This window comes from Pleurodeles waltl, chromosome 1_1, assembly GCF_031143425.1.
Source record: "Pleurodeles waltl isolate 20211129_DDA chromosome 1_1, aPleWal1.hap1.20221129, whole genome shotgun sequence".
Lineage (NCBI taxonomy): Eukaryota > Metazoa > Chordata > Amphibia > Caudata > Salamandridae > Pleurodeles > Pleurodeles waltl.
In genome coordinates this window covers 906758686-906781234 of record NC_090436.1, presented here as the reverse complement: position 1 = coordinate 906781234, position 22549 = coordinate 906758686, and the positions used below count along the sequence as shown (strand labels likewise).

At 46.5% G+C, this 22549-nt stretch overlaps 1 protein-coding gene across 1 annotated transcript in view; it reads left to right on the top strand.

The window, feature by feature from the left end:
• Positions 1-22549, top strand: part of UHRF2 (ubiquitin like with PHD and ring finger domains 2) — a 690531-nt gene that overhangs the window by 344303 nt on the left and 323679 nt on the right. Inside the window, exon 6 of the mRNA XM_069230126.1 lies at positions 1556-1742. Within this exon, the coding sequence (XP_069086227.1) occupies positions 1556-1742 (187 nt within the window). The remainder of the gene's footprint in view (positions 1-1555; positions 1743-22549) is intronic.

Sequence of the window (22549 nt, the reverse complement as noted above, 5' to 3'; positions counted from 1 at the left end):
CATGCATCATGCAGCACGCATACACATTTTTACGTATCATTTGGTAACCATCTTGCATTGTCATGACACACGTTTACTTAAAACTCTTAATCAGAAAAGTTTTGGCAAAGCCAATAGTTTAGTCTTTTAGAGCCGAGACCTATTGGCTTTGGCAGTGCTTGTCTCTAAGCCCACATCAAGAGTCCCCACTGCTAAGTAAACATTTCTCTTTTACCCCCATTCTCTGCTTTACTCCAGGATTACTTCCCATTTTAGTTTTGAATAAGAGATGTAGGACACCACTGAACAATTGTCTGTTTATCAGAAAGAATCTGGAAGAGCACCAAATATTACATGTTTGATTCTAACGTGAACTGAATCAAGGTCAGATGGGAGTGCTGTAGAAGGTGTTTCTCGCTATACCCTATCACAATTTACTTTCTCTTCCTCACCTTCTCTTACCTGCGTTTCTTCTTGTTTTTTTTTTTACTCCAAACTAATCTTTCCGTCCTCTGGTGCTCCACCCGTCCCCATATGATGCAACCCACTTCCTCCTTTTTGTGATGATCTACTAATCTCTGGGCGCACTACAACACTCGTGGAGCAGCCATAAATTGTGGAGTGTTACTGAGTTTTTTAATCACAAATGTAGTTTTAAATTTGAACCGTACTTGTATAGAATAAGTCCTACCCTAGCAAAAAGCCTTCGTATGAAGTTCAGATTTGGCATTTTTTCACTTGGCTTCCTTTTCTAGCAAATGCCATACAAAGGGGTAAGCATCTGCTAATTGCCCATGTTGTCCGAAAAGGTACGAGACAGACAATCATTTATTATTTTTCTGCCCGACTTACGTCCTGCCTCGCTGGATGTGGAATATCTTGGTCTGAAAACTAATGGGCATTACTCATTACTGGGAAGCGAGCAGAATTTTGAGATGTGACACTAGGCAGTATTTAGTGTTTGCGTTGCTAGGTATCTGTCTTGAGCGTGGAGACTTCGAACGAATAAACTGAACGGGTGGGATAGGAGTATGTTATAATTGATGTACGGGGTCATGGTGATAGTAATTAATTAACTATAAGCTATGCAACTTTTTTATACCGATGTAATTTTTTTAATTACCAGGCAAAGGATTTAACAATCTAACACTTTATGTCGAATTGTAATTCGTTTTTAAGTCTTCATGTATGGTGTATTTTACCTAGATAGATGTTTTAATTATTTTTGTTCGCTTGCTTTTATGGTTTACAAAAAACAAAATGAAGTAATAATTATATTACTAGTCTCTGGACTGTTTGTTAATTTTAGGACTCTTGCTTCTTTTAATCTGAGACATGCCTCTGTAGTTGTTCACATCCCAGGTGAACTCTATCCTAGTAGAGTTGGTTATCAAAAAGAATATCCAGATTTAATTTAGCTCACTTGCCAGTTTTAAATAAATATTTTATTTTTATTACCTTTAGCCTATTAACATTGGTTTTTAGCTCAATTATTTCATTATAACAGACTTTCTTAAAATTGTTTTTCTAGCCGTGCACATCCTCCTTTTGATCTGCTTGATTCTTTTGTTGACAGGGAAGAGTGGTCCTGAATGTAAGCACTGCAAAGGAGATCCAGCTACAGAATGTCGTTTCTGCTCCTGCTGTGTGTGTGGCGGCAAACAGGATGCACACATGCAGCTTTTGTGTGATGAGTGTAACATGGCCTACCACTTGTACTGCCTGAATCCACCATTAGCTAAGATCCCTGAGGACGAGGACTGGTAAGTACATTTTCAGCTTTGACAGTAAAGAGTTTGGCAGCCTATACAGACAGCACTTACACTGATTTGTAATTAATGGCCTCAGATAATCAACACTTGATAAAACTTCCACAAATGTAAAGCATGTTACAGTGCCGAGGTTATGAGCCTACTGGTTATGATTTGCAGATATAATAACTGATGTCCATTGAACAACTACACATCAAATAATTTCTGGGATGGTTCATGAGTGGTGCAACACTCCATCATAAGAGAGCAAAGAGAATGGGAAAGCCTGTCAGTTGTTATTAAGAAAGTATTAAAATTGACCCTATGATAAAGTATATGCAATCGTAACATTTTTAAATAAACAGGCAAAGGATGTGGCATATGACCTTAAAGAACAGAATAACCCTTATAGTAAATACAAAGCAGGATGGAATATAATTTAGCAGACTCCTTGAGTTAAAGTACTTCCATTCACATTAATGGGTACTAGACATTGGTATAATAAGTAGCATTTCCAAGGAATGCGGTCCATCAAAACGATAACTGTTTTCAGCAAGAATACACAAGTCTCCCTTGGAACTCATTAATATGATTACCTCATGTGCTACTCATAGGTAATCTAATTAATCAGATAGTCTGAATGATCATATAACACACATACTGAAATGAAATACTTCATAAGGCTCCTCTCCTAGTTTTCATTGCCATTATTCACTCGACAAAAAGATTTAAGTGCATAATATACAGTGAAACAAAAGTGTAGACTTTGATCATATATATACAAATATACATAGCCACGTATACCCAAGGTTGTGTACATACAATCTTAAATCCATATGAATAAATCAACATATGCTTACACAACGTGCCATAGGACAATCCAGGGGAGCAGGTGTTGATGTTTTGACTCAAAAGTATTTGCCAGGTCTCATCAGGACATAGTCATCTGTCTAAAGCACCTACAACATACGAGAGTAGTGGATATTTTCTGGCTTCCCCCTAGAGTAGGAATGTCATAAAGCATAGAAATGTGTCAGTGAATGACAGCTAGCATGGTTCTGTGCCATAGTACTCTGGGGCCCATTTGTGTGGTGCCACCTGTGATATTAGTCACTGGAACAAGAATGGGCAACCCAATAACCTCCACAGGAGCTAGGGTATTAACAACATATTACAACATATAAGGAATATTATGATATATTATTGTCAAGGGGATCATTTATGAAGTTCTTTAGACAAAAATGAAATAAATTGGTGTCAAAAGAGTTAATCTAACGACATACGAAGTGAGGTGATTAATCCTATAATTCAGTTTAAAAAAGTACCATTCACAAACTGGATTTCAAGGGGAAATACTTATATTGGGTATAACCTTTGATTAATGTTTCTTTTGCTAGGATTTTTAAAATTGTGGGTTAGCTAGCCCCAGGCATAACCCTGGTCTTTGGACCAACCAAGGTGGTGAAAGCCAGAGATCCTTGGCAGCCACAAAGTTGATCCACTTGCTTTCGACCAAGACCACCACCATCGGGACATGGAACATGAGGACCATGTAGGAGACAGGCAAGACAGCCCAAGTGGCAGGGGAAATGGAAAAATACAGCCTTGTCCTGCTTGGCATATGTGAGACCAGCTGGACACAGTCTGGACAGAAACGACTAGCTCCAGGGCAATGCTGCTACATTCTGGACATGAGGAATAGAACACCCCACATAATCAGGGAGTAGCACTGGTGTTAAAGCCAGCAGCCAACAGAGTGCTGACTGGATGGGAACCTTTTGCACAAAAATAGTAACAGGATCAACATGAATGTTAGCTAGTACTATGCACCTACAAATGACAGCAAATACATGGAAAAATAACAGTTTTACAACAGGCTCTAGTCCATATTGGAGAAATGCTTGAAAGAGATAGCACCATACCGATGGGGTTCTCCATGCCAAAGTTGAAAGCAACAACATTGGGTACTAAGAAGTCCTAGGGGACAAGACCTTGATTACATGGACGAGAATGGAGAAAGGCTTGTAGATCGTTGTGCCCTGATTCAGCAGAGAATAAGATCAACTATGTCTGCATTGCAAAAACGTTCCGGAGGTCCCTACAGAATGTGAGAGAGATGGGAGGAGCGGACGTGGCGTCAAACCATCACCTTGACGTGGCCAGCCTAAAGCTGAGAAAAGCATGGATGGAACCAACGCCAGTGATATAACAGCCACCTTCCTCAAATGTGCAGAAACTAGATGAATAAGAACTAGAGTACGACAGAGACCCAGTAGAAAGTCACTGGGAGAAGATAAAAGAAACAGTGACACCAACCTTCCTGGAGGTACTTGGTCCCAAGAAACACTAGATTAAAAAATGCATCTTTACTGAGACTTTGCAAAATCCAAGAGAGAAAGTGAAAGAAAGCTGTAATCAATACCATCCGAACAAGAGCAGAAAAAGTGAAAGCTCAAGCCAAATTTACCAAAACTAAAAAAGGAAAAAAGAGAAGCTTAAGAGGAGGCAAGCAGAGACCTATTAATGATCAAGCCACAGAATCCAGAAAGAATCTAGCCAAATGGAAACTTGAAAGAACTCTTTAAGACATAACAAGGAAACTCGCCAGAATATACAACAAGCCAGAAACACCTACTAAAGACAAAGCTGGGAAGACAATCATGGGTAACGAAAGCCAACAACGAAGATGGGCGAAGCATTTTGAAGAACTACTGAGCCTGCCTGCGCCACAGTCTCCACTGTACATACAGCCAGGTGACAAGAACTTGCCAGTCAACTGCAGCAGACCAATCAAGGAAGAAATACAACAAGACATAAAATATCTGATAAACTGGATGACAGCAGGACCTGACAACATTCCTGCAGAGACACGGAAGACAAACATTGAAACATCAGTAGACATGTTCTACCTTGTGTTTGAAAGGATCTGGGAAGAGGAAAAGGTGCCATCAGACTAAAAGGAGGGATAGCTCATCAAGATCACCAAGAAAAGTGACCCGAGTAACTGATCAAACTACAGAGGGCTAACCCTTCTGTCAACCCCAGGCAAATTGTTAAACAGAGTCATCCTTAGCAGAATGAAAGAACAAGTCAATGCTCAGCAAAGATAGGTCTTGCACAGACGACATTGCAACACTGCACATCATCACTGAGCACTCAATGGAATGGAAATATGTCAGTTTCATTTGAAAAGGCATTTTACAGAGTGGACAGGGAAGTCCTTTGAAAACTCCTCTGCCACTACAGTGTGCCAAACCTTACAAATAACACTTCAGTTAGTGTCTGCTAGCATTTTAAAATGATTTTGGATGAGTTCCTGACCAGACTTTTCCTTTTCACTTCTCAGAATGCCATTTCTAATTGTAAAGTGACTTTCTTGTGGAAAAAATGCACCTATAGCCTCTGTATTGCCTGCCTACCACACAATTGAGGAACCAGCTGACATTGGTAGTGAGCTCTCCTTCTACGTTGGCTTCAAAATTTCTCTCAAAGACAAAAACATCACTGTCAAGCATGTGGAAAATTTCTAAGGAAAGAAGAGACAGAGAAAACTTCCAAGTACTCAATGGCATATTTATTGATTCAGTCAGTCAGTTCACCTTTCATTGACTCCTACTCTGAAGGCACCTTTGTCATTCAAGTTTTCTCTTGGGACACCAGCTACTCTTTAAGTACCTCTACCAATATTCTTGGCAGTACTCAGATCCCTCCTCTTCAACTTAGAGGTTTATTCCCACAAACATCTGTGTTTGTTCTAAAGAAATGCCACCAAAGGGACGCCACCAAAAAAGTCCTTGTGGGCCCTCCAGGTCTTGCTCTAGAAAACATGTGAACGCTTTCCTTATATTCAGAGCATTTCAGAAGGATAACAAGATCTCATTCACATTCTTTGTCTCCTTATTCTTTGCTAAGAACTTACTCTCCTGCCCTCTTGTATTCACCTTCAGGGAAAGCTCCCATTAATTATATTTCAACTTTTAAAGGGGTCCTGCTGTGAGTGTTTTTTTTAATTTAATATAGCAGCCAATAAATTTGAAAGTACTTCTACTGTCCCACCAGATAAGGAAAGCGAGAACTTTAATACGTAGGAAGGAAGAAGTTCAGGACTACTGCTACTGAAATGAAAACAGCAGATACCGCTGCTCTATTGGGAAGGTATTCTCGAGCCCTTTGAGATTGACGTTTGAGGTTCTCTGAGAAGGTCCTCAGGGAAGACAGACAGAACCTCCAGGAAGTACTGAGTAAGGGAGGGGCATGTTGGTCTCGAACCACGTGATACATGCAATTTGCATATTGTACTGGTCTAGCAGCTCCTGGTAACGCCATGGTTTGGCTTTAAGACATAGGGGGTCATTTCGACCTCGGCGGTCTTTTCACAAGACCGCTGAGGGACCGCCGAGCTGAAGACCGGCAGTGGTGGCGGTTTTCCGCTCGACGTATTATGACTGCTGCCAGCCCTCCGTCCTTTTCCGGACGGAGAGCCGCCAGCAGCCATACTGGCCGGCGGCGGGGAAGGGGAGGTTGCTCCACCTCCACTGCCACGTCAGCAGAACACCGCCCACGGAATCACGTTCTGTGATTCGGCGTGGCGGTGTTCTGTTGACGGTGTGCTGGCGGCGGAGCAGCCCCCATGGATCCCGTCCCCTCCCGGAAGATCAACGGACAAGGTAAGTTGATCGTCCGTTAGGGGAGGGGGGTGGGGGGTTGCTGTGTGATATGTGGGTGCATGGGGGTGTGCGTGTGAGTATGTAGAGGGGGTGTGTGAGTGCGTGTATGCATGCAGGGATGTAGTGTGAATGGAAATGTGTGCGTGTCTGTCTGTATGTATGTCTGTATGGATGTGTGCGTGTATGTCTGAATGAGGGTGTGCGTGTATGACTGTGTGTGTGTCTGTTGGCATATTTGTTCGTGTGTGTGCGGGAATGTGTGTTGGTGGTGTCTGCATGCATGTCCGGTGTGTGTCTGTGTTGTGATGTCGGGGGTAGGGGTGGGGAGGGGGGTCCTGCCACCTTTGGGAGGTGGCAGGGGGGTGGGGGGTGTTGGGGACGGACTCTGGGGAGGGGGTGGGGGTTGGCGGAGACCCCTATCAGTGCCAGGGAAGGAATTTCCTGGCACTGATAGTGCTTACCGCCATGGATTTCATGGCGGTTCCAAACCCCATGAAATCCATGGCGGTAAGCCAGGTCATGATACCGTCGACGGTCTTGTGGCGGCCGCCGGGCTGGAGACCCAAGTCTCCAGCCCGGCGGTCGTCTCCGCCATGGCGGTCTGATCGGAGAAGTGGCAGATGACCATGGCAGTAACCGCCACTTCTCCGTCAACCTCCAGGGTTGTAATGACCCCCATAGTTCCTGAGGCACAGGACACATTTATTATTACTGCTAACTTGCATACAAACAAACAATGACAAGAAAATGTAAGTGGAAAATCAGTTTTATAGAACAATACAAATATGCAGAAGCCGTTAAAATGAGTGGTCCTTGACACTGCTGGAAGCGGTGACCCAGAAACCAGTGCACGCCCGGATACCACCCACTTCTAATTCAGGTTCGTAGACATAAATTTATAGCCTGATTCTTTGTATGAGACTGTCTAGATCCTTAATTCCGTTCCAACGATTACTGTTGATTCATGAAAGGAGCACAATCTGCTTCCCTAATGGTCCCGGCAGAGACTCCAGAGACAATCTATTTAAAGGACTCACTGACATTTGTTGATCCTAGTATCTGGTTTAAATCATAACGCTTTATGAGAAATATCCCTAATATTATACAAAACCCTAAATAAAATTGATTTTTTTTTTTTTTTTAACTGGTGGCTCCGGACCTCGTATCTTCACAGCATTAAAAGCAATTGGCATAATTTGAGCTAGTGGCATTTTGGGGAAAATCATGGAACGTTATTTCCAAAATTATAAAACCTCTTGAATGCTGTTTCTTGAAGCTGCTATCTGTTTCAGCTTGCCTCCAACAATAGGAGAAAAAGAGAGATACACATACTAAAAAATAGAAGGACTGTAACAAGCATATCAAGGAGAAGAAAAAAGCCACCACTGCATGGACGGGGTGTGGAATTAAAAAAAATATCTCCTTGTCCACGGGGCAGGGTGCTTCTTAAATCTACATGTCCTGTAACAAAATCCACTTGTCCCCTTGGTGCCATGTAGTGCGTCAACAAATTATGGCAGCAATCTCATTATATAAGAGCTCTGGTAATAGCCTCTCCAATTATGTCATGCTAGCAGTTCCCTTATTTTGCCACATCTGCATTCTGGAAATGGAGGTAGCGGTGAGCAATAGATTCAGGGTTGTAATGCCCTTTTGAGTCTGTGCAAACCTACTAGCTTGCATATTTGAGGGTTTTTCACCAGCTGTTCTCTAATCTTTTCCCATACTGAGAAAGGTTGGAAATACTCTTTGACAAGGGCAGAAGTAAAACTTCTTCCAGGGGTGAAAAAAAAGTGGTTGGAGGAAAGGTGAACTTGTAAATGCTCAAAAGATTTTCACATGAACAAGTCTACACATGCATGTTTGCTCATATTAATGGAGTTCACAAATAATTATAGGAGTATGATTTCCTGGCCTGCTTCTGTAAATTCTTGTGAATTTACGAAAGCTGTAAATCTGCACTAATGCAAGGGCATGTACCAAGGATGCATCTTTGTGACTTTCTTTAACAATTGGGCATCTTAATTAGGTCTGATGTTAACCAAGAGCTTTTGTTTTTATTGAAAGTGTATCTTTTTCTCTATTGGCTGGCTTCACTGTGACAGCATTCTGTTTTTTCACAAGGAGCATATTGGTACACAAAGTTTTGCTCAGTGCCAGGAACTATGCGGTGTGCAGAGCAATGTGTGCCAGAAACTATGCAATGAGCAGAGCAATGTGTGCTTTTTGAGACCAAAAAATAATTTTGCTTCTTCCTAGTATTTGTTATAAAGACAAGGGCCTGGCTGCTCCCACAACAATAACGTTTTGTAAAAACCATGTCCTAATAAGCCACGCATTGACAAAAAACAAAAGATTGACCACCAGTGTCAGTCCTCTTGGCTTTGCCAAATGCTTGTTTATTTGCATGTTTCCAATAATCGTGTTGAAACTTGTTAAACTGGTTTTCCATTATGAATATTTTTGGGAAATACTAGCATGTATCAACACATTCTACAAAATGATGCTTTAAAGAAATAGCTAAAATTTCACAGTAATTTGGTAAACCATTCTTTCCACAGTTGCATTTGCTTGTGAACATTTTATTTTGAAAGCAAAGAATCATTACTCTTGCTTTCAAGCTTCTGCAAATATCTGCATCTAATCAGAGAGCATTCTGGGAGCATTATACATAGCCTCACAGTGTTAAACATTGCCAACATGTACACATTTTTATACTGGAAGTACTATCAGTAGTGCATTCCAAGCTTACAACATTTCCTTAGAGCACTCACCCTTCTAGTGAAGGCTGTGCATTAATGGTCCATAAATACAAGTTTGAACAACATTAACATATGAAAACATATATTACCTTAAAAGCAGACAGTGCCCCCGATCCATAATGTGTTACTGCAAATTGACAGCCAAAGAGTTTGTGCTGCAGGGGGCTGGGCCTAATTGCCCCAAGGACAAAATAAAATATAAAAACATAGGTGTTCATTATGAACGTGGCGGGAAACACTGCTGACTGCCGTGGCAATGGTAAACAGAAGACCGCCAGTGGCGGTGAACAGCACACCGCAATATAATGATGCCAAAAACTGAAACCCCCAAAAATCCTGCAACCTCCAGCCACCACCAGGGCCCATGATGGTGGAAAGGCTGTACACCCCACCCCGCCACTGCCAAGCAGACAAATCCTCTGCCCACCAAATAATGATGCACAAATCACCATGGCGGATAGTGGATGTCGAACGACCGTTGGCGATACGGACCACCACGGCCAGCAATGGGATCCAACAACAAGAAATGCACACATTGGCAAGTTTGAAACCCACACACCTAATACATCCACAACAGTATAAAACACCCACATACACACCCCAACAATCCTTCGCAATGCCAATTGCACGAATCAGACCGACAACACTACACGCACACACTGTACACAACATAACAAAAGTCACACACACATACACACAGAAGCACCCTCACCAATACACCCAGAATACCACACCCATAACACACACCATGGCACCCCCTAATCACCCACGCTTCACTGATAGGGAGCTAAGGACCATGGTGGACAAAATATTCAAGATCGAACTGTCTCCCATGTGTTCCACTGTGCTACCATTTAGACCCGCCAATACCAACATACCAACTTGCAAAGGACATATAGACCAGTACCCACTGCCACCATTTGCTGAGCCCATGTACCTGGTATGGATATGCACCACGAGCCCACTCCTTATCACTGTACAGCGCACCTATGAAATTGTGCACATAATAAAACACATCTACACCAATTTGTATGCCCCCTGCCATGATAAGTAGTCAATTGTTAGTGTGAATGCATTAGCCAGTCAATTCCATAATCATACCTTTATTGCAGGAATGGTACCCCACGCACAGTGTCTGGAGTAAGTCAAAATGTACACCATGTTTGTTTCCATGGCACTTGCCACCTCAGTCGTCAGTTAACAGTGTCAATGACTACAGACATCGCATCCCCAAGCAAATGAGTCAGACAAACTTTATGCAGTGTAGACAACAGCATCAGTGAACAGTCACTGGAAGTATAGGCAGATCAGCTGGTTCCTGGAGTTGACATCTTCCCCCTCTTCATCCTCACCATCACTCTCTTCCCCTCTCAGAGGTTGCAGATCTGGGTGTACAGCACCCTCCTCCTCTAGAAGGGAGATAGCGCTCCTCACAGCCAAGTTGTGCAGCATACAGCACGCCACCATTATTCTACATACCTTCTCAGGGCCTTAGCACAGGGATTCCCCCAGAGAGATGGAGGCAACAAAATCTAGCCTTCAGGGGACCTGTAGTGCGCTCAGTCACCCTCCTAGTATGTCCATGGGCCTCATTATTATTCCTCTCTGCATCTGTCCTGAGATTCCTCACAGGTGTCAGGAGCCATTGCAATTTGGGGTAGCCAGAATCACTTGCAAAAGTGGGTGAAAGACGACTTTAACAAACTGCCATTACTTGCATACAGCCTTGCTGTAAGCTATGTACTGATCCAGTGTCATACACACTCACCTATGAGCCAACCTGTGCCTCCTTGTAGTTTTTCCATCATGTGTGACAGTTCCTGAGGACAAAGGAATCATGAACTGATCCTGGAAACCTGGCATTGACATTTGATATGTACTGGTCAGCAGTACACACAAATTGTATGTTTATTGAGTGGAAGTTCTTTCTGTTCCTGTACACCTGTTCATTCACTCTTGGGGGGATGAGAGCTAAGTGGGTTCCATCAATGGCACCTATTGCATGGGGTATGTTAGCAAAGACATAAAGGCCCTCATTCTGACCCTGGCGGTCTTTTCGCAAGACCGCCGAGTTACCGCCGCGGTGAAGACCGCCGACCGCGGCGGTATGCCGCTGTGCGCATTCTGACCGCTGGGAGCGTTCCGCCGGAAAACCGCCAGCAGCCACACTGGCGGTCGGCGGGAAAGTGGAGACTGGTCAACCTCCACCGCCACGCCAGCAGAACACCGCCCACAGAATTACGACCCACATTTCTGTGTGGCGGTCTTCTGTTGGCGGTCTTCTGTTGGCGGTCACCTCCCCATGGCTCCCGTCGCCTCCCGGAGGACCAACGCACAAGGTAAGTTGATCGTCCGTGAGGGGAGGGGGTGGGGGGGTGTTGTGTGATGTGGGCGTGCATGGGGGTGTGCGTGTGAGTGTGTAGAGGGGGTGTGTGAGTGCGTGTATGCGGGCGGGGGGTGCTGCTGTGTCTATGGGTAATGTGTGCTGTTCGGCAGGTGCGCATGTCTGCATGTATGTGTGCGGGTATGTGTCCCCGTTGTGTATGTGTGTGTAGGGGCTGTGTATATGTGCATGTTGGGGGTGTGTGCATGTCGGGGTGCATGTATGTGCATGTCGGGCTGGGGGTGGGGAGGGGGTTCGTACCACCTCTGGGGGGTGGCAGGGGGGTGGAGGGTGTGGGGGGAGGACTCGGTGGGTAGTGGGGGGTGGGGGAGACCCCTATCAGTGCCAGGGAAGGAATTCCCTGGCCCCGATAGTGCTTACCGCCATGGTTCGCACGGCGGTTCCCGCCCGCAAGAAACCGCGGCGGTAGGCAGGGTCATAATACCCTTGGCGGTCTTGGGACGACCGCCGGGCCGGAGTGCGCAAACTCCAGCCCGGCGGTCATGACCGCCGTGGCGGTCGGAGTGGAGAAGTGGCGGTCGGTCGCGGCGGGGACCGCCGCGGTCAGAATGCCATTTTTAATACCGCCGGTCTGTTCGCGGTCCGACCGCCGTCTCTCCGCCGACCGCCAGGGTCAGAATGAGGGCCAAAGTCCAGACTTGATGGCAGGGAGTTCAACCCTTTGGGGAAACTGGACATATGTCTGCATGTGTTGTACAAATGCATCCAGGAATTTGGACAAGATGAGGCTAAACATTGGCTGTGAGAACCCTGCACCCATGCCCACTGTCACCTGAAATGAGCCTGTAGCCAAAAAGTGGAGTACAGATACCACTTGCACTTCAGTAGGGATGACATGCTGATTCCGATTAGCCGGTCTCTGTACAGGATCCAGTAAAGCACATAGGTCCTGGATTGTTGAACGATTGAGTCTGTAGGTGACAATGATGTTACGTTCCTCTGTGGTATCCAAATCGTCAAGAGGTCTGCACACAGATGGGGCCCTCCCTTGCCACATGGGTCTGTACCTATGGGGAGGAAAGAACACATATGAGGGACACATATACACATGCAAAACATGTTGTGACTGAATAACTGGGGTGCAATATGTAGTTTTCACACACAAACGATGTATGATGTACAACGTTAGGCACATGTATGCAGAGATACCTCTGGTCTAATGGCATGCCAGTGTGGATACATTACATGAGATGGGTGAATGTGAGGAACAGACATGCATGTTGGCAGGAGACTAAGGACTGGGATTTGTAGACCCTGAATGGGGCCCCTGACCAGGAAACATGTACGTGGTGCTAGCACAATGGCAGCCTCCTTCCATCCAGATATGAAACAGTGGAAGTGACTTCATTCCGCTGGCAGTAGTTGTCATGGAGGAAGGTGTTGTTCACTTTGTGCACCCATTCATTGGTTTACATGGTTGTCAATGGGGAAACTGCGACCTGTCATGATCGCCGCTGGAGGTGACGGTGCATACCGCCGTGGATCGCACGCCATGTCGTCACCCCAATTTTACTTGACTCCCGAATCCAGTGCATGCAAGTACTCCACTGAGTGTGCTGCTGTGTCCGTACCCTGGTTTCTCAAATGGCAGGAATCACAGGGGAACAGGACCCGGCCTTCACCACGGAGGAGCTCGAGAAGCTGGTGGACAGGGGCCTACCCCTGTATGCCAAGTTATATGGGTGACCAGAGGAGCAGGTGAGTTGGCAGTTGTCTTGCATGGATGTGTGTGATGGTGGCGGATGCCAGTATGCATGTGTGCTCAATTTGTAACTGCACAGGCGTAGATTGTGTGGCATGTACTGTTAGTGAGTTGTTAAAATGATCCTGTGAAGTTTCCGTCCCATAGGGGACGACATGTCCGCTCTATCAGATGGGCATATCCTTACGTCTGTTTTTCTTCTCTGTGTGTCCCATACAGGTCAGCGCCCATCAGAAGAAGGGGACTCTGGCAAGCCATCGCCAAGGAGGTGCAGACCCTGGGGGTCTACAACCGGCAGAGCACCCACTGCAGGAAGCGGTGGGAGGACCTGCAGCGCTGGGCCAGGAAGACCTGTGAGGCCCAACAGGGGAAGGCCTCCCAACAAGGAAGGGGTGCCCTTCAGACCCCGAACCCTCTAATGGCCCGCATTCTGGCGGTGGCATATCTGGATTTGGATGGGTGCTTGAAGGCAGCACAGCAGCCACAAGGGGGAGAGTACCAACACTGTTTAATGCTACTCTGATGGATATGTTTGGATGCTGTGGCTTGTATGCTGTCTAGTGCCAGGCACTCTGACAAGTGTGTTCCTGCAGTCCTGCCCCCATATAGGCACAGAAATGGTGTGGGGCAGGTGTCGGCAGTCCAAATAGGTCCATGGGGATTGATCTACCTGTACTGTAGGATTCTTTGTGGGCCCATGGACAAGTGGGTGCATTGGCCACCCCCATGCCATCTCCGCCCTCCCAGTTGATCCCCACCCAGTTGCCCGTGCCAGCTCACCCAAAAGGGTGGGCATCTCCTTCGCTCCAGGCACCTCATCCCCTGCCCCAGTCAGCCCTGCTGCCCTCAACGGAGGAGGCTATTGACCTCCTGAGGACCATCTCTGAAGGGCAGATAACCATTGTGAATGCCATCCAGGGGCTAGCATTCCAGATGCAGCAATGCAGTGCATACCTGGAGGGCATTCACGGTGCCATGTCTGGCCTACAGAGATCTTTTCAGGCTCTGGCCTCCTCTTTGACGGCAGCCAGTGTCCCGGGCGCTTGAAGGCAGCACAGCAGCCACAAGGTGGAGAGTACCAACACTGTTTAATGCTACTGTGATGAATATGTTTGGATGCTGTGGTTTGTATGCTGTCTAGTGCCAGGCACTCTGACAAGTGTGTTCCTGCAGTCCTGCCCCCCCCCCATAGGCACAGAAATGGTATGGGGCAGGTGTCAGCAGTCCAAATAGGCCCATGGGGGTTGATCTACCTGGACTGTAGGATTCTTTGTGGGCCCATGGACTAGTGGGTGCATTGGCTAGTCATGGTCCCCCATGTGTGTAGTCCACAAGTCTGTGTTTCATGTGGGAAATGAGTTGTATTCTGGGACTCCTCAACGGAGGAGGCTATTGACCTGAGGACCATCTCTGTAGGGCAGAAAACCATCGTGAATGCCATCCAGGGGCTAGTATCCCAGATGAAGCAATGCAGTGCATACCCGGAGGGCATTCACGGTGCCATGTCTGGCTTACAGAGATCTTTTCAGGATCTGGCCTCCTCTTTGAAGGCCTTGGTTAGATCTGTTCCCTTCTGAAGACAACACCCTATGCCATTAGTTTTGTGCATTGAGTTTCTCAGGTGGCCATCGCTCAGAGACACTTCATCTTAAGTGGAGCGCATGCCTCCTGTACTCCTTTACACCCATACACTTCTGCCCAGAGTTCTCAAGAGGATCAGGAACGACTGGCCCCAAGTCATCCTTGTGGCTCCTGACTGGGCACAGAGAGTGGTATCCCGTGCTTCTGAGGATGAGCATTGATTGTCCAATCAGGCTGCCCCTTTGGTGGATCTCATGTCACAGCAGCAGAGAAGAGTCCTCCACCCGGACCCGTCAACTCTTCGCCTTCTTCCAGAGAGATTGAGCAGCTACAGTTGATAGCCTTCAACCTTTCTCCCAAAGACTGTAATGTTATTCTGGCAGCGAGGCGTCCCTTCAGCAAGACAGTGTACACCTGCTGATGGCAAAGGTTTGTATTATATTGTACAGGAAAGCCTATAGAACCTCTTTCTGCCTCTCCTTCTGATATGCTCTTCTTCATTCTTACCCTTGCCCAGAAAGGCTCTGCTCTGGGTACTATTAAGGGTTATCTCTCTGCTCTGTCTGCCTTTCTGCAGCTGCCTGACCAACCTGCTCTCTTTATGTCCCCTATTGTAAACTTGTTTCTCAAAGGGCTTGTACTGATGTTTTCCCCTTCGCCCTTTATCATGCCTCAGTAGGACCTCAGGTTGGCTCTCACCTACCTAATGTACGCTCCCTTCAAGCCCTGCACAATTGTCACCCCTCGCTGCTTACCATCAAGATAGCCTTTCCAGTGGCAATACCATCTGCCCAGGGGTGAGTGAGTTGCAGGATTGTCATCCATGCCTTCCTATTTGATGGTGTTTCCAGACAAAGTGGTAGGGCCTCTTTCCTTCCAAATGTGGTGACTTCATTCCATCTGGGACAATCTGTCACCCTGCCTGTGGAAAAGTAGCATTTTTGTTTACATAGTTACCCCCATTTTCTGTTTGGTGTCGGTGTGTTTAGACTGTAGCACACTGGGATCCTGCTAATCAGGACCCCAGTGTGTGTGCTCTTTCCCCTAAATTTGGTTATAGGTCAACTCTTACACCCCACAATTGGCATACTGGTGCACCCATGTAAATCCCTGTTGTATGATACTTAGATACCCAGGGTATTGGTGCACCAGGGGTCTCCCATGGGCTGCAGCATGTATTATGCCGCCCATGGCACCCACTGTGTCTGCAGGCGTGCCATTGCAGCTTGCGTGAAAATGTGCATTAACCTTTCGCTTCAGAGATAAAGCTTACCTTTTATCGCGGTCACTGCACTTGGACACTGTAAGTCACACTCTAGTAGGCTCTTCAGCCGAAGGGCAGGGTGCATTTCCCTAAGTGTGAGGCTACTCCTGGATGAGCAGGGTATCTCTACAAACCTCTGATTCCATTCCCTGGGCTTTGTAAGTGTGAGGAAGCCATCTTAAGTTATGTAGTGGACACTGGTCAACACAAGTGGTCCAACTACAGAATGACTTCTCCGAACCTAGGCATGTTTGGTATCAAACATGTTGGAATCGTGCAACTACATCAATTCCAGTGCTAGTTGCATGATCCCATTTAATCTGGGTGTTCCTTAGAGGAACCACCAGTTCTGCCTGTACAACCTTATGGGGTCTGGCTGCCAGCCCACGCTGCTGCCGACTCCAGACACTGTTCTGCCCTCCTGCCGATGAGCCTAACTCAAGCAGGGGAAGGCAGAACAAAGAATACCCTGCAAGAGAGAGGTGCGACCACCTCTCCCTTTGAAATAGGTGTCTCTGGGGTGGGGTGGCCTCTGAGCACCACCAGACTGCTTTGAAGGCACATTTGATGCCCTCCTTGCATAATACGGTTTGCACCTATTCAGGAACCCCGGGCTACTGCTCTGGTGCAAAATCACACCAAGGACAGTGGAGTGACCACCCCCCTATCCAGCTCGTCCCCAAAGGAGGTGCACGGAGCTCTGCCAGGTGGCCAGTTGATTCTGCCATTCTGGAAACAATGTAGGAAGAGGCCCCTGGGAGCGTCTGAGTGGTTAGGCCAGGTAGATGACGTCTGACACCCTCTGATAGGTGGGTCACTACAGAGAGTGACCAACCCTCTTTTAGGGTTACTTATGGGCTCCCCTGAGGGTGGGTCCTCAGATTTGTTGGGCAAGATTCTACAAGGAACTCTCTGCAAAACATGTTCTGCTCCTGGCCTCTGAAACCACAGCTGGTCTGCGTTTGGAACTGAAACAAGACTGTAGCCAGTTGGGAGGGCTCCCACTGCAACAATGTTTCTCTAGCTCCTGCAAGATTTCTGCAACATTCGTGGCTGTGCATCCTCCAGGATCACAAGGACTCTGTTTGCATCCAAGAAGCAAGAGAGAAGAAAAAAAAATCTAGCTTACGCAACAAGAATTTTCAATTGTATTAAGGACACGGAGGCGAGGATTATGCTGTCTCTTTCTTTTACTGAACTTTCACAGCAGCCAATCACAAAACAGTAGAGGAAAGAACTACATTTCCCAAGATAACATAATGTTCGATGGCATCTGTCGCTGTAGATACACATGTTCTGCATAGCTCGCCATCTGGTGTTGGGTCGGAGTGTTACAAGTTGTTTTTCTTCGAAGAAGTCTTTCGAGTCACGGGACCGAGTGACTCCTCCTTTTGTCTCCATTGCGCATGGGCGTCGACTCCATCTTCGATTGTTTTCTTTCCGCCATCGGGTTCGGACGTGTTCCTGTCGCTCCGAGTTTCGGAACGGAAAGTTAGTTAGTATCGGAAGATTTTCGTCGGTATTGTTGCGTTCAGGATCGGCGTACTTAGAGTCAACACCGCATCGAAGATCGAAGCGCTCCGGTGCCCTTCGGGGTAGTTTCGATCCCCCGTCGGGGCCTGGTCGGCCCGACCGCGTGTCGAACAAAGTCGATGGAACGGACCCCGTTCCGTTTTTGTCCCAAATGCCACAACAAATACCCGTATACAGACCAACATTTGGTCTGTAACCTGTGCCTGTCGCCTGAACACAGTGAAGAGACTAGCGAGGCCTGTCGTGCGTTCCGGTCCCGAAAGACACTCCGTGACCGTCGAGCGAGGAGACTTCAGATGGCGTCCACGCCGACAGCGCACCGAGAGTTCGAGGAACAAGAGGAAGAAGAAACCTTTTCGATCCACGAATCGGACTCCGAGGAATTCGACGATCAAAGAACCGTGAGTAAGACGTCGAAAACAACACAGAAGAAAAGTGACAAGGCCCAGGGGACGCCACTGCCACCAGGCCATGGCTCCACCCATCAATTCGGTGACCGACCATCGGCACCGAAAAAGGCCAAAACAGTGCCGAGATCGTCCGACTCCGGTCGAGACACCGGCACGCAGCCTTCTCGGGATCGAGAAAGTGCTGGAGAAAAGCAACGACACCGAGATAGCGGTGTAGAAGCGGCTCGACGCCGAGACAGCGGCACCGACGAAGATCGACGCCGAGAGGTTTCGAGGCCCAAAAAGAAAAAAGCCACCTCGGAGCCGAAAAGAGATACAGGCAGGGTTTCGGTGCCGAAACAACCCGTAACCGACCCAGGTCCAGCCTCTTATACAGAGGAACAATCACTGTCCTCTCAGATGCGAAAGCATAGGTTTGAGGAAGAGCTGCAGTCCTCCGAAGTGGACCATACGCAAAAACGTATTTTCATACAGCAGGGAACGGGAAGAATAAGCACCCTTCCCCCTATTAGGAGAAAAAGGAGACTGGAGTTTCAAACAGACCAGGCGCCACAAACCAAAATGGTGAAAAAGGTGACTCCGCCACCCTCTCCTCCACCTGTAATTAACGTCTCACCAGCGCAAACTCCGTCACATTCCCCGGCTCACACCACCATGAGCCAAGGTGACCAGGATCAAGACGCTTGGGACTTATATGACGCCCCGGTGTCGGACAACAGTCCGGAGGCATATCCAACAAAGCCCTCACCACCAGAAGACAGCTCAGCATACTCTCAAGTGGTGGCTAGAGCAGCACAATTCCACAACGTAAACCTCCACTCAGAACAAGTCGAGGATGACTTTTTATTCAACACCCTCTCCTCCACCCACAGCTCCTACCAAAGCCTGCCTATGCTGCCAGGTATGCTTCGGCACGCAAAGGAAATATTCAAGGAGCCGGTCAAAAGTAGGGCAATAACGCCAAGGGTGGAAAAGAAGTATAAGGCACCTCCTACGGACCCTGCTTTCATCACCACACAGCTGCCACCAGATTCCGTCGTAGTAGGAGCAGCTCGGAAAAGAGCCAACTCCCACACATCTGGGGATGCACCACCCCCAGATAAAGAGAGCCGCAAGTTCGATGCAGCTCGGAAAAGAGTCGCAGTACAAGCTGCAAACCAGTGGCGCATCGCTAACTCTCAAGCACTACTTGCGCGCTATGACAGAGCCCATTGGGATGAGATGCAACACCTCATCGAGCATCTTCCCAAGGAACTACAAAAGAGGGCAAAGCAGGTGGTTGAGGAAGGGCAAAACATATCAAATAACCAGATACGTTCTTCTATGGACGCAGCAGACACAGCTGCAAGAACAATTAATACATCTGTGACCATTAGAAGGCACACATGGCTAAGAACGTCTGGGTTCAAACCAGAGATACAGCAGGCAGTGCTCAATATGCCATTCAACGAAAAACAACTGTTCGGACCAGAAGTGGACACGGCGATCGAAAAACTTTAAAAAAAAAAATGACAATGCTAAAGCCATGGGCGCGCTCTACTCCCCGCAGAGCAGAGGAACCTACAGCACCTTCCGCAAGACACCCTTTAGAGGGGGGTTTCGGGGTCAGGCCACACAAGCCAGCACCTCGCAGGCAACACCGTCCAGCTACCAGGGACAGTACAGGGGAGGCTTTCGGGGCCAATACAGAGGAGGGCAATTCCCTAGGAATAGAGGAAAATTTCAAAGCCCAAAAACCCCTACAACCAAGCAGTGACTCAGATGTCACTCACCCCCTCCACACAACACCAGTGGGGGGAAGAATAGGTCATTATTACAAAGCATGGGAGGAAATAACTACAGACACTTGGGTCTTAGCAATTATCCAACATGGTTATTGCATAGAATTCCTACAATTCCCTCCAAACATACCACCAAAAGCACAGAATTTATCAAAACAACATTCCGAACTCCTGGAAATAGAAGTTCAAGCATTATTGCAAAAGAATGCAATCGAATTAGTACCAAACACACAAACAAACACAGGAGTCTATTCACTGTACTTCTTAATACCAAAAAAGGACAAAACACTGAGACCAATCCTAGACCTCAGAATACTAAACACCTACATCAAATCAGACCACTTTCACATGGTCACGCTACAAGAAGTGTTACCATTGCTAAAACTACAGGACTACATGACAACCTTAGACCTCAAAGACGCGTATTTCCATATACCAATACATCCGTCGCACAGGAAATACCTACGGTTCGTATTCAAAGGAATACATTACCAATTCAAAGTATTGCCTTTTGGTTTAACAACCGCACCAAGAGTCTTTACAAAATGTCTAGCAGTAGTGGCTGCACACATCAGAAGGCAGCAAATACATGTATTCCCGTATCTAGACGACTGGCTAATCAAAACCAATTCACTAACAAAGTGCTTACAACACACAAATCAAATCATACAAACCCTTTACAAACTAGGGTTCACCGTCAACTTTGCAAAATCCAACATTTTGCCTTGCAAAGTACAACAATACCTGGGAGCCATAATAGACACAACAAAAGGAGTAGCCACTCCAAGTCCACAAAGAATTCAAAATTTCAACAAGATCATACAACGCATGTATCCAACACAAACAATACAAGCAAAGATGATATTACAACTCCTAGGCATGATGTCTTCATGCATAGCCATTGTCCCGAACGCAAGACTACACATGAGGCCCTTACAACAGTGCCTAGCATCACAATGGTCACAAGCACAGGGTCACTTTCTAGATCTGGTGTTAATAGACCGCCAAACTTACCTCTCGCTTCTATGGTGGAACAGTATAAATTTAAACAAAGGGCGGCCATTCCAAGACCCAGTGCCACAATGCGTAATAACAACAGATGCTTCCATGACAGGGTGGGGAGCACACCTCGATCAACACAGCATACAAGGACAATGGAAAGTACATCAAACAAAACTGCATATAAATCACCTAGAAATGCTAGCAGTTTTTCAAGCATTAAGGGCTTTCCAACCAATTATAACTCACAAATACATTCTTGTCAAAACAGACAACATGACAACAATGTATTATCTAAACAAACAGGGGGGCACACACTCAACGCAGTTGAGCCTTCTAGCACAGAAGATATGGCGATGGGCAATTCACAACCACATTCGCCTAATAGCGCAGTTTATTCCAGGGATCCAGAATCAACTTGCAGACCATCTCTCTCGAGATCACCAACAGGTTCACGAATGGGAAATTCACCCCCAAATTCTAAACACTTACTTCAGACTCTGGGGAACACCTCAAATAGACTTGTTTGCAACAAGAGAGAACGCAAAATGCCAAAACTTCGCATCCAGATACCCACACAGGCAGTCCCAAGGCAATGCCCTATGGATGAACTGGTCAGGGATATTTGCCTACGCTTTTCCTCCTCTCCCTCTCCTTCCTTATCTGGTAAACAAATTGAGTCAAAACAAACTCAAACTCATTTTAATAGCACCAACTTGGGCAAGGCAACCCTGGTACACAACACTGCTAGACCTATCAGTAGTACCCCACATCAAATTGCCCAACAGGCCGGATCTGTTAACACAACACAACCAACAGATCAGACATCCAGCATCGCTGAATCTAGCAATCTGGCTCCTGAAATCCTAGAATTCGGACACTTACAACTTACTCAAGAATGTATGGACGTCATAAAGCAAGCCAGAAGGCCGTCCACTAGGCACTGCTATGCAAGTAAATGGAAGAGGTTTGTCTGCTACTGCCATCATAATCAGATCCAACCTTTACACGCAACTCCAAAGGACGTAGTGGGTTACTTGCTTCACTTACAAAAATCTAACCTAGCCTTCTCTTCCATTAAAATACACCTTGCGGCAATATCTGCATACCTGTAGACTACCTATTCAACTTCCCTATATAGGATACCAGTCATTAAAGCATTCATGGAAGGCCTTAAAAGAATAATACCACCAAGAACACCACCTGTGCCTTCATGGAACTTGAATGTTGTCTTAACAAGACTCATGGGTCCACCTTTTGAACCCATGCACTCTTGCGAAATACAGTTCCTAACCTGGAAGGTTGCATTTCTCATCGCCATTACATCTCTAAGAAGAGTAAGCGAAATTCAGGCGTTTACAATACAAGAACCTTTTATACAACTACACAAAAATAAAGTCGTCCTAAGGACTAATCCAAAATTTTTACCAAAGGTTGTTTCACCGTTCCACCTAAACCAAACAGTGGAACTACCAGTGTTCTTCCCACAGCCAGATTCCGTAGCTGAGAGGGCACTACATACATTAGATGTCAAAAGAGCATTAATGTACTACATTGACAGAACGAAAAACATCAGAAAGACTAAACAACTATTTATTGCATTTCAAAAACCTCATGCAGGAAACCCAATATCAAAACAAGGTATAGCCAGATGGATAGTTAAATGCATCCAAATCTGCTACCTTAAAGCAAAACGACAACTGCCCATTACACCAA